Source organism: Trypanosoma theileri, assembly GCF_002087225.1.
Source record: "Trypanosoma theileri isolate Edinburgh chromosome Unknown TM35_Tth_43_V1, whole genome shotgun sequence".
NCBI lineage: Eukaryota > Euglenozoa > Kinetoplastea > Trypanosomatida > Trypanosomatidae > Trypanosoma > Trypanosoma theileri.
The window spans coordinates 32,469-44,674 of NW_021639885.1; the positions used below are offsets into that span (position 1 = coordinate 32,469).

At 39.5% G+C, this 12,206-nt stretch overlaps 5 protein-coding genes across 5 annotated transcripts; all 5 read right to left on the reverse strand.

The window, feature by feature from the left end:
• Window position 1: 1 nt before the first annotated feature.
• Window positions 2–640, reverse strand: TM35_000431100 (Trypanosoma vivax; the record flags this gene model as incomplete). Its single annotated transcript, XM_029030009.1, has 1 exon — window positions 2–640. A coding segment is annotated over one exon (639 nt), but the record flags the coding sequence as incomplete, so codon positions are not given.
• A 542-nt stretch (window positions 641–1,182) lies between these two features.
• On the reverse strand, window positions 1,183–1,878 carry TM35_000431110 (uncharacterized protein; the record flags this gene model as incomplete). The annotated part of the gene is made up of 1 exon (XM_029030010.1): window positions 1,183–1,878. The coding sequence occupies one exon, from the start codon at window positions 1,876–1,878 to the stop codon at window positions 1,183–1,185; it is 696 nt and encodes a 231-aa protein (XP_028878609.1).
• Window positions 1,879–3,235: 1,357 nt separating this feature from the next.
• TM35_000431120 (putative malic enzyme) lies at window positions 3,236–4,957 on the reverse strand (the record flags this gene model as incomplete). The annotated part of the gene is made up of 1 exon (XM_029030011.1): window positions 3,236–4,957. The coding sequence occupies one exon, from the start codon at window positions 4,955–4,957 to the stop codon at window positions 3,236–3,238; it is 1,722 nt and encodes a 573-aa protein (XP_028878610.1).
• Window positions 4,958–6,008: 1,051 nt separating this feature from the next.
• TM35_000431130 (malic enzyme) lies at window positions 6,009–7,694 on the reverse strand (the record flags this gene model as incomplete). Its single annotated transcript, XM_029030012.1, has 1 exon — window positions 6,009–7,694. One exon carries the CDS (start codon window positions 7,692–7,694, stop codon window positions 6,009–6,011), a length of 1,686 nt encoding a protein of 561 aa, XP_028878611.1.
• Window positions 7,695–8,209: 515 nt separating this feature from the next.
• TM35_000431140 (DNA repair and recombination protein RAD54) lies at window positions 8,210–11,359 on the reverse strand (the record flags this gene model as incomplete). The annotated part of the gene is made up of 1 exon (XM_029030013.1): window positions 8,210–11,359. One exon carries the CDS (start codon window positions 11,357–11,359, stop codon window positions 8,210–8,212), a length of 3,150 nt encoding a protein of 1,049 aa, XP_028878612.1.
• Between the last annotated feature and the right edge of the window lie 847 nt (window positions 11,360–12,206).

Below are 12,206 nucleotides of genomic sequence, written 5' to 3' on the forward strand. Positions count from 1 at the left end.
AGTTTGTGGCACTATCCACACGGCCCACTTCAAACAACTCCCGCAGCATATCACAAGAGAGACGCTTACCGTACAGCTTCTCCTCCTCAGTGAGATCCGTCTCCTTCACAAACTGCATGCCAGCAGTACTAGAAGAACCGGAAGAAGAAGAAGCAGAAGGAGCAGCGGCAACAATATCAACAGGAGAAACAGAATTAACAGCCAAATGACGAGTCATTGTTGGTGGAGGACATCGAAGACACATAATATCACCTGGCCGCACATTATGGGCACTGTTCAAGATGGTCTCTGCAGAAGTTCCCATGAAACCACCAACAGAGAGAGGAGTGTAATCCTCCACTACACGCAACTTCTGTGGCTCCACAACAGTAGATATTGGAATAGAAGAAGAAGAACAAGACGGGGCGTTATGCATATCTTGCAATAACTTCAGACCCACACGACCACCACCAGAGGCAGCGGGATTAGTTAACACAGGTCTATCATCCTCTTCATCATCCTCATCTTCTTTTCCTTCCTTTCTATTATAAAGAAAGCCTTGATTTTGTTGTTTTTGTCGTTGTTGTTCTTGTTCTTGTTCCATGTGGCGTCTCTTCTTCATAGGCTCATCATCTACGTCCTCATTAAAGAAGAAGGACATTTCACTCCTTGTTTTAACCGTTCTGTACTTAATGATAACTCTAACTCTTTTTTTTTTTGTCGTGTTATTGTTTAATTTTGTTATCTGTTTCTGGCGAACTCCGTTGGACACCAGACCCCCTTCTTCTACGTTGTTTCCTCCCTATGTTATTAACCATAGTGTACATTTCAAACCATGAAAGAATAAGATTAATTTGAAGAAAAAGAAAAAATATTTCTTTTTTTGTTGTATGCAAAAGATATTTCGAAGAAAGAGCAATAATACAAAAAGATAAATCATTAATAATAGTAAAAAAAAAGTGATTAAACGAATAATCATTCAATTTATTCTGTATTTCCTTCCCTTTTTCTTCTTTTTTCTCCATTCTTTTCCTTCACCCCTCCCTCACCGCCCTTTCCTTTCGCATTTAGATCAACGGAATCGTTGCTATCCGTGAAAAAAAAAAATCATTCTAACTGAAAAAGAAAGTTACATACAATGTACACATAAAGAGAGATATAGAGAAATACAGGGAGATTGATAGAAACACAAATAGAGAAACGTTACTCACGTGGACGTTTAGGCGGACGACTACCATGCGGTGTAAACTGTCGTCTTCCACCACCTCCTTGTGTATTATTACCCGAATAACTAGAAGAAGAAGAATTAGGAGGACGTCGTCCCGGTTGGTGCTGTCGTACTCCATTATTGGCAGGAGTGTACATAACTTGCATATATCGTTTTGTGCCTGGATCCACCTCTTTGAGGGCATTCTGATTTAATGCTCGGTTACGACGGTAAATAGCATATCGCTGATCTTTCAGTCGTTGTGCCTCTTCTGCCAAACTCCGTGCAGAGTTGTTATTACTATTGCTATTACTATTACTGTTATTGTTGTTGGTGGAGGTGGCAGAGGTAACACACACGGAGTTATTTTCCATATGATATGATGTAGAAGTCCTTCTGTGATTTTTATCCCTCATATCGTAATTACCTATTCTTGTATCGTTTGTGGGTTCTCCTACCACTACATCACATCTCTGTTGATGTTGATGCGGTTGTTGTTCCTCCTCTTGTTGTTGCTGGTGTGAGGTTGTTAATGTAGTGAGATTGTGTTCCTGCACAATAGCACGTATTCGGGCATCTCTTTCCTCTTCGTACACGGTCTTGGTGGGTTTCTGTGTTCCCGCGACTCTATTCGTCTGGGCCTTGGAAGGGGCTACGTATGCGAACTCATCATCGTCACTATCGGAGGCCATTACTATCTTGTCGTTAAGAATAAATAAATAGTAAATAAATAAATTAATTATATATAGAGAGAACAGAAAAAAAAGAAAAAGAGAAATATATATGAACACAAGGATAGAAAAACAAAAAAAAAACAGAGTTGAAAAGTAAACTTATATATATAACAGATAAAACCCTTCCATCAGTGGGAGTATGGCTTACTAGAAATACGGAAGAAAAATCAAAGAGGCAGTGAAAATAGGAAAACATGAAAAACATACACCACCCACACAAAAAAAGCAAGAAGGAAAAGAAAAAAAAATGATCAGAGACCACAAATCAGTAATCTTTGAAGAAAAACAAAAATAAAGAAAAAGAAACCATTGCTTTCTTTCTTTTAGTATTTTTGTAAATAATATATAAATAGGAAAGGTATTACGAAATGGTAATAGGGAAACCAATGATATTGCATGATAGTACTTGTCCCATTAAAAAAAAAAAAAAAACACTCTTCTATTGTTCGCTCCTTTCGTTCTTTTCTGCAGATTTTCATGTCTCCCCATTTATACTTCTATTTATTATCATCACACAGACCCAAGTCTCCGTAATCTTTGTACGCCATTTTTTCTTTCTCCGCTTATTCATTATGACCAACACAATCTTCTTCCTTTTATCTTTGATCATTTAATGTTTTATTTGTTTATTTCATTTTTCACTCATTTCATTATCACTGTTCCTATTTCTGGTTACCCACCACGAGATTAATGTCTCGATGAACACAGATAATGTAAAACTAACAGCATAAGGGCACGCACAAACACAGAGAGAGAGAGATGTGCATATATATATATATATATATATATATATATATATATATATATAAACTATTTAAACATCTTGACACCCGTCAAGAAATATATATACCTACTATTTTATTCATGTTAAAAAAAAGTATGCATGCAAGTATCCGCTTACAGTCACACCCATTTCTTTCTTAATATTCTCTTTTTCCATTTTTTTTTTAAACAATAATACGTCCGCACTTATTGCTCTGAGATGATGCCATGCATGAACCAAAAAAACAAAAAAAAACTGCAATTAGAAATCACTGGTGTGACATGCGAACGCACAACCGGAAAAACGAAGATAGATATAAAAAATTGTAGCCAAATCTAGAAGGAATCAATAATAATAATAATAATAATAATAATAACAATAATAATAATAGTAAAATTTCTCAAATAAAGTAAGAATAAACCAAAAAGAAGGAGGAATACAGCCTTACACAGAAACACACCCTGTGAAAGAGAGAGACAGAGAGACACACAGACACACACACACACCAATAAAAACAAAAATACTTTTAGATCTTCTTTGTTTTTGTGAATTCTAAGAGAAATTTTTTGAGAGATAATAATCTGAGTCCAAATACTTTGGTTCCCACATAAGACTCTCCACCAACTTCACCAGCTCCTGTTTATCATTTGGCAAATCACTCTTTGCCATACCCATTCGCTGCAGTTCTTCAATCACCGCTACGGCGACATGCCTGGCCACCTCCCGTACATTCTCAATGGGAGGATAAAGTTGTCCCTCAGCCATGAGAACTTCATTGTCCACCATTTGACTGAGAGCGGCGGCGGCGGCGTTGAGGGCCTCTTGTGGGATAAATGGAGGTTGGGCAATCACACAGCCGAGACCAACACCAGGGAAGATGTAGAGATTATTCCCCTGTGCTGGATGCAGAACTTTATCATTTACAACGCTTGGGGGAAAAGGACTGCCAGAGGCAACAATGGCTTTACCATTACTCCAGCGATACGCATTGTCTGGAACAATTTCTGATTTACTGGAGGGATTAGAAAGTGGAAACAACACCGGACGTTCACAGTAAGAAGACATATATCGTACAATCTCCTCTGTGAAGGCACCACCCATGGCACTAAGTCCAATTAATGCCGTTGGCTTTACAAAACGCACCACATCTGTTAATGTCTTAAGGTTCTCATTTTGCTCCGGTGCAATATCTTTGCGGGCCCAAGGCACTTTATGTGGGGCCAACTTATCACCACGTGATGTCGTGACGAGACCTTTGGAATCCACAAGATACATACTCTCTTTAAATGTCTCCATAGAGATGTTAAACTTAGTACAAGCAAGTTCTGCAATACATTGGGCCACACCAGTTGCGGCTGAACCAGCTCCCAAAAATAATACACGGTGATCCTTCATAGGAACATCGCTTACACGTACAGCGTTAAGGAAGCCAGCGGCAATAACAGCACCCGTGCCCTGAATATCATCATTGAAGCAGCGGTATTTCTTTTGATAGCGCTCCAACATATCAAAGCAGTGATTGTTGCTGAAATCTTCAAACTGGATGACGGCGTTGGGCCATTGCTTCTGTGCAGCTTCCATAAACTCGTCAAGAAGGGCATAGAATTTATCATCTGGAACACGTTCAGAACGCAAACCGAGATACAATGGATCATTACGAAGACGTTCATTATTTGTACCAACATCCAACATTACAGGTAAAACACGACTTGGCTTAATACCACCAGCAGCAACATACAAAGAAGACTTACCAATACTAATTCCAATACCATTAGCTCCCAAATCGCCCAAACCCAAAATACGAGAACCGTCTGTAACAACAATAATATCAATATAAGGTTTTCGAAGATTTTTTATATTCTGGTGCACCTTTCCAGCATCTTCACTGCTCACATAGAGTCCGTGATCCTTATGATAAATTGCACCATAGCGTTCGCAAGCTTCACCAACAGTTGGAGTGTAAATAATAGGAAGAGTTTCCTTTAGATGGGATTCAATAACTTTGTAATAAAGAACAACATTTGAGTCCAGCAGACCGTGTAAAAGTTGATATCTATTAATGGGAAAGCTAAGACGCTTAAATTGCTCCCAACAACGTTCCACTTGATCATCAATCGTCTCAACTGCAGGTGGGAGAAGACCTACAACGCCAAGGTGCTCACGTTCTTCTCGTGTAAATGCAGTAGCCTTATTAGTAAAGCGGTTACGGAGAAAATCCACACCACGAGCCCGACGTGTTGCAAGATCAAGACGAAATAGAGAACGTGACAACATTCTTCTCTATTTATTTTTATTTCTTCTCCTATTTGAAAAGGATTTTTAATCCCAGAAAAATACCTACGTATATAAAAATATATATATATGCTTGAAATCAACTAAGAATAGCAACGTATGATCTTTCAAAATAGATTATAGAAGAAAAAATAAAACAAAATAATATTAAAACATCAACGAAATAAATCAAAAAGGAAAACAGAAAAAAAAAAAGAAAAAAAGAATAAAGCATTTTTCTTTAATTTTATAAAAAACTCAATTAATAAAACCCCAAAAAAAGAGGTAAAAGATTTACGGGAAACAGAAGTGTTTACCGCCACGAAATATTTCTATTAATCCTTTGCCTTGCTTCGCCCAAAATTATCTTTTCCTTTTTCTCTCAGATACCCAATGATATACAAAAGATAATTTAAAAGACAAATATCAAAACATATATATATATAACACTGCCTCATACACACAGAGAGTAAAAGATAACAAAAAAAAAACTACATTTAAACTACTTACACAGAAAAAAACGTACATTCATTTTGAACAATACCACCAAAAAAAAGGCAGCAAAATTATATTTTCGTTCAAGAAAACTTATAAAGCCAGAGGGCCCCAACTTCCTGGTGAACTCTTAAACAAAAATTTCACAACCCTCAACCATAACATTATAAAGCAAAACTTCTTTCTTAAACATCACGAACACCCTTGGCACGAAAAAAAAAAAAAAAAACCTAAAAAAAAAAAAAAAACGAACGGTAAAACACATTCTAAGAAACTTTTCCGAATACTATAACAATTCTACAAAATAAACTAATACGTCAAAAAAAAAATCCTTACCAATAAAACCCACAGCTATAGTTACGTTAACAATACAACTAACTTCATACATTATACAACATCTGCCATTACTAAAAAACAACCAACAAAATACACCACCTCTTTCTATTCTATTAAATCGAACTCCAACAACATCACAAACATTCACTTCATTTATTCCTTTCCCCTTTCTCTGAAAAACCTCTTCACCCTCTCATTCTTCTCACGTATCCCACTGAAGAACTTAACACACAGTCGATGGGTACACCGGCTTCCACATGGACTTCTTCACGAACGCCAACAACTCATCACGAGTGCGTGGGAGTGTTGTGTTTCGGTCAATCTTGAGTCGCTGGGCCTCGAGAATGACGTCCGCCGCGATGTGGGCAGAAATGTTGTGGATGTCCTCCAGCGGTGGGTACAGCTGTCCCGCCTGCAGGTCGGCCTCCGACACCAGAGCGTTGAGGCACTGTGAGGCGGAGATGAGCAGTTCGTCAGGGATGTGTGTGGGCTGCGCCAATGCACAGCCGAGGCCAATGCCGGGAAACACATACAAGTTGTTGCCCTGTGATGGCTTGTACGTTTTGTTGCCAATTGTTGTTGGTGGGAATGGGCTGCCGGACGCGATGATGGCGGCGCCGTCAGTCCACTTGTACGCGTTCTCGGGTATCACCTCCGCCTTGCTCGTTGGATTGGAGAGCGGAAAGATGATGGGGCGTGCAGTGTGCTTCATCACCTCCCGTACAATCGACTCTGTGAAGACGGGACCAACACCACCAAGACCGAGCAGTGTGGTGGGCTTCACGAAGTCCACAACCGCCTCAAGCGTCTGCAGCTTCGCCGACTCCTCTGCAGAGACATCGGTGCGGGCAAGCAGCTCCTTGTGTGCGGCCAGCTTGTCACCGCGCGTCTTTGTGACGAGGCCCTTGGTGTCCACAAGGTAGAACGTCTTGAGAACGTTCTCCACAGGGACGTTGTACATCCGAGCGGTAAGCTCAGCGATGTTCTTTGCAACACCAACAGCGGCAGAGCCAGCACCAAAGACAACAATGCGTTGCTGCAGCGGTGGCACCTGTGACAGCTTCACTGCGTTAAGGAAGCCGGCGGCAATAACAGCACCCGTGCCCTGAATGTCATCATTGAAGCAGCGATACTTGTTTTGGTAGCGCTCCAATATGTCAAAGCAGTGGTTGTTGCTGAAGTCCTCAAACTGGATGACGGCGTTGGGCCATTGCTTCTGGGCTGCATCCATAAACTCGTCAAGAAGGGCGTAGAAATCTTCGTCATTGAGGCGATTCTCTCGCATGCCAAGGTACTTGGCATCCTTTAGGTACTTCTCTGTATTGGTGCCAGCATCCAGTAAGACAGGAACAACATTCTGTGGCGCAATGCCTGCTCCAGCCACGTACAAGGAGCACTTGCCGATGCTGATACCGATGCCATTTGAGCCAAGATCACCCAATCCCAAAATACGAGAACCGTCAGTGATAACCACCACATCAACCTTCTTGTAGTTTGCATCCTGCATGATCTGCTGGAACATGCCCTTGTACAGGCGGTTGAAGTACAGTCCGCGCTCCCGGAAGAAAAGGTGGCCAAAGTTCTGGCACGCCTCACCGACTGTCGGCGTGTAAATGATGGGCAGCGTCTCCTCCAGATGTTTCAGAATAGTGGCGTAATACAGCGTTGTATTCGTCGAATGAATGGCAGCAAGATGTTGGTAGCGGTTGATGGGCTTTTCGTAGCCCTTCATCTGCATATACACACGCTCGATCTGCTCCTCCAGTGTCTCAACGGCAGGTGGCAGGCAACCGAGAATGTGCAGCTGCTTCCGCTGCTCCAAGGTAAAGGCAGTACCACGGTTAAGGTAGCGGTCTGACAAAATGGAGCACCCATGCACGGGGCATACATTAGATGGCTGTTCCGGCATCACAGATGTGCTGTTAAAATGCGATGGTTGTTAGTTTAGCTGAATTTATGTGTAGTGTTTTCTACTCTTTGGATGAAGTGAATAAAGAACAAGAGAGGCACGCACACAAAAAGGCCATGAAGAAGAAAAATAAAAATATGAAGAAGGGAAGTTATCAAGGGATACGACTACCATAACAGCAGCACCATCAGAAGCATGCACAAAAAAGACAATGGGGAAACGAAAATGAAATACCTCTCAATGTGTTCTCGCTCAAGAAAGATACAGCAGGACAGATGCCTGAAATCATCACCTTCACCACACTCCCAGCGGTGCAGTTGCTGCACTCAAACAAAAAGAAAGGGAAACACACACACACACACAGGGGAAAAGAAGAGGGGGGAGGGAAAGAGCTTAAGCAACAATAGCTCTATTGAAAATCATATAAAGGTGGTAGCAAAAGGACAGAAAGAGGAATAGCAGAAGCAAAAATGCCCTATCTCTCCTTTCGTGGAACCATTAAAAGTGAACCTTTTTCACTCATCATCATCATCATCATCATCATCGTCAACGAATTCCTCTTCTTCTTCTTCTTCCTCTTCCTCGTCTTCGTCTTCCTCCTCGTTATGAAGTTCAATTTCAAAGTCTGTGTCTTCTGACTGTTCCTCGGCCTGACTAGCACAGATAATCTGTTCTTCATCTTGTGCAAATGGCCGTTCTATCTGTACGGTTGTAGAATGTACTGTCACACCTTTTTGAGTATTTGTATCTTTGTTTTTTATTGTAGCGGTATTGTCACGCTCATCCGCAAAGATGAAGCTGCAAAGTCCAGGTGCTGCGGCGGCAATAGCACGTAGAACTTTGTCTAGTGGAAATGTTTCACACCGTATAAAGTGTCTCCACCCTTTTAATTCGTCCATTCGAGGACCACTTTTCTTTTCACCTACACGTCGAAACTTCATTGTTACTTCTGGTTCTTTTTGTTTAACGCTTGACATTTCCATCACTGCCTCACATCCTTTACAGTGAAGTAGATCATGTGTATCGGACGGAGTATCTCCACGGTAGCGAAAAAGTGAACGGAGTTCCTCCAATGTAAAATGTTGTTTGGAATCACTCTGCATATCAACAACATTAGCTGAAAGTCCTTGTTTACTTACCTGCCGTTGATATATCTTTTCCTCAATACAACCTGTACTGAGTAATCGGTAAATAAAAACACGTTTTTTCTGTCCATCACGCCAAACTCGTCCCATTGCTTGTGCATCATTTGCAGGATTCCAATCAGGATCAAATAGAATAAGTCTATTTGCTCCTATAAGATTTAATCCCACACCACCTGCCTTTGAAGATAGTAAAAAAACAATTTCTTGTGAACCAGGGACATTAAACCGATCCACTACTTCCTGACGTTTCTTTATAGGCATGCTGCCATCAAGTTGAAAAAAACTAATTCTTTTTATTTTACACATGGCAGCTATGACATCTAGTGTTTGTGTAAAATTAGAAACAATTACCAGTTTATCACGATCTCCATTATTTCTTAACTCATCTAGCATAAGAGAGACAAAATGCATTTTGCTACCAGCAGCTTCAGAAAGTGTTCCTGTTTTATAGCCTTTTGGAAGAACTGATTTTGGTATGCTGCGGTCAGCTGATTCTTCTTTATTTGAATGTATTACTGCTTCATGGAAAAGGTCCATATGATTGCATAACTTACGCATTGCAGAGATAAGAACAAGTGGTGTACAATGTGAATCTTCTATAAGAGAAGATAATTTTTCGTATGCTGTTCGCTGTAAAGAACCAAGTTTTACAAAAACTGTTATATCGACTTTAGGAGGTAAATAAGATTCATTAATTGACTGTGTACGTCGAAGAATAAAACGTTGTGTTAGATTTGAAAGATAGTGTGCTCGTTCTGCACCAAGTGATCGTAAATGTTCAGGACAATCAGGATCACGACCTTGCATAACAGGTTCTTCAAAAACACGTGCAAAAACATCACGACTACCCAATATACCAGGATTAACAAAACCTACCATAGCATGAAATTCTGAGAGATCATTTTGAATAGGAGTACCACTTAGAATAATACGGTTTCTCGTTGGAAGTAAATCAACAGCTTTTGTTGTTTTAACCTCAGCATTCTTAAGACGGTGTCCTTCATCACATACTACTAATTCAACAGATCTTAAGGTTGAGATACGCTTAATGTATTTGCGTAGCTGATCATAAGAAATAACCAAGACATCACCTTCACCATCAAAACGTGATATTATACGATCTCCTTTTGGTGTAGATTCTGAAATAGCAAAATATTTTACAGCACCTACACCAAGCCATTTATCAAACTCATTACACCAGTTTTTTACAAGAGAAGAAGGAGTTACAACAAGACACTTACGAGCTGTTGGAACCCCATGTTTTCCTTGACGGATACAAGTATAAATAGTCGCAACAGTTTGAATTGTTTTACCAAGTCCCATTTCATCTGCAAGAATGGCACCATGATATCCTGGCATTCTTTCACCTGTTATACAATCAAAAAGAAATTTAACTCCTGCCCGTTGATGTGGACGTAGTTTATCACCAATTATAGGATCCACCACAACAGAAACAATTGGACGGCCATTAGAGTCTCGTTTATAATCTGCACGAAAGAGAATAACGGCACCTTCCCGATCAGGATCATGTAATGGCTGTAACTCCGCCCTTACTCCTCCTGTTCCAACCTTTGGACGACCAGCAACAGGAACTGTAAATCCTGTCTGTCCGTCAAGTGGTCGTTTTCGGAAAACTGGTTGTGCAAACATAGAACCAAGTAAACCTTTACCAAAAGACATTTTAGGTTTTACGAGACGTGAACCTGAAGCAGCTTCAGCTTCAGCTTTTGCTTTTTGTTTTTCTTCTTTTTTTCGAAGTTGATGTTCTGCACTAAGAAAGAATTCTCCACTTCGGAAAGATTCTTCCTTTAATGCTGTAATGAGAAGTACAGTTTTTGGACCAACTTTAAGTGTAGTACCTGCTTTGGCATTTGCAGCTTCTTCTTCTTTTATAGGATATCCAGGATCTGGGCGATTCCCATGTTGTCGTCCAGCACGATCGTACATCATTACACCAAGCAAATCCATATTAATAATAACAATACCAGTGGACTCATGTCTAGTGGCCGCATCTGTTTCCACTTGAAAATAAATACAACCATTAGGACTCACAGGATAGCGTCCAACTACCTGACTCTTTTCCTCTGTTTCTTCATTCTCTACTTCCTCTCTCTTTTCTTGAGAGGTCTCTAGCTTTCCCTCTGTCGTATTAGTAGTTGTAGTATCCCCTTCTGGATGAGCAATATTATTACTTAAGGCAGGTTTAATCACAGCGGCACCATCATTATCATCTTCATCTTCATCTCCATATCCTTTAGCACCTTCAGTACGAGCAGCAGGTTTCTCTCTTACAGGCTGATGATACTCTATATGGGCCCTCTTCGCAAGACGAGCTGCGGTAATATCGTCTTGTGTAATACCTCGGCTCTCTGGATAGACTACAGTACGTTCTCGCCGTTGTGATTGTGTTAAAGTGGAGGTTGCGGTGCCTTGTGCAGGAGTATCTGTGCACAAACTTGCCGGAACACGAAATCCCGTTGGGAATCCTCCAGAACCACCAGAGTGACGAAATAACGGCATACTCCAATTGTTTATTGTTTTTTTTTTTGCTTTGTGTATTGAAGAGCACACCTAAAAAGGAGGAAAAAAAAAAGAATAAAAAAAAATTCATTTCAATACTCCCTTCTTGGAGAGAGAGAGAGAGAGAGAGAGAGATAGCAACGTTACCTCATACGGCATGAATGAAAAAGTTTTTTTTTTTTTTAAAAAAAAAGGGAAAAAAGTTATGTAGAATATTTCATCCCATACACACATAAACTCACTTGTGATGTTATCAGAAGTGGTAAAAGAGAATATCAGTAAAGTACACTACATTAAATCATTCCCTATGAAAAAGAACTGGGTGTCATCACCGTAACACTTTTAGGTTTACACCCCCGGTAAAAGAAATAAAAAAAAAAAATTCAAAGAAATCCTGTTAACGTACGAAACAAAAAAAAAAAAAGAATAATCTGAGGACGCCAAAAAAAAAATCTTCAGAGTATTACAGAATAAGATAATAATATACACACACACAGGTTCACAGAAACAAAGAGAAAAAAAAAAAAGCAATGAGAAAGGTATACAGTAATAATGTCGTAGTGAAGGGAAATAAAAATATATATATTTCGTACATACTCCTAATATATATATATATATATATATATATATATATATATATATATACATATCAACACACCTTTATGCGATTTGTTTATGAAAATATAGTAACCAGGTAGGAAAGAAAAAATAACAATTTTTTTTTTTTTTTAATTGCACTATTAAAAATAGAAAAACATTAATACATTCTTATCACTAGATAAACAAAGAAAGAAAAAAATCTAACGGTCAATAATAATAATAATAATAATAATAATAATAATAATAA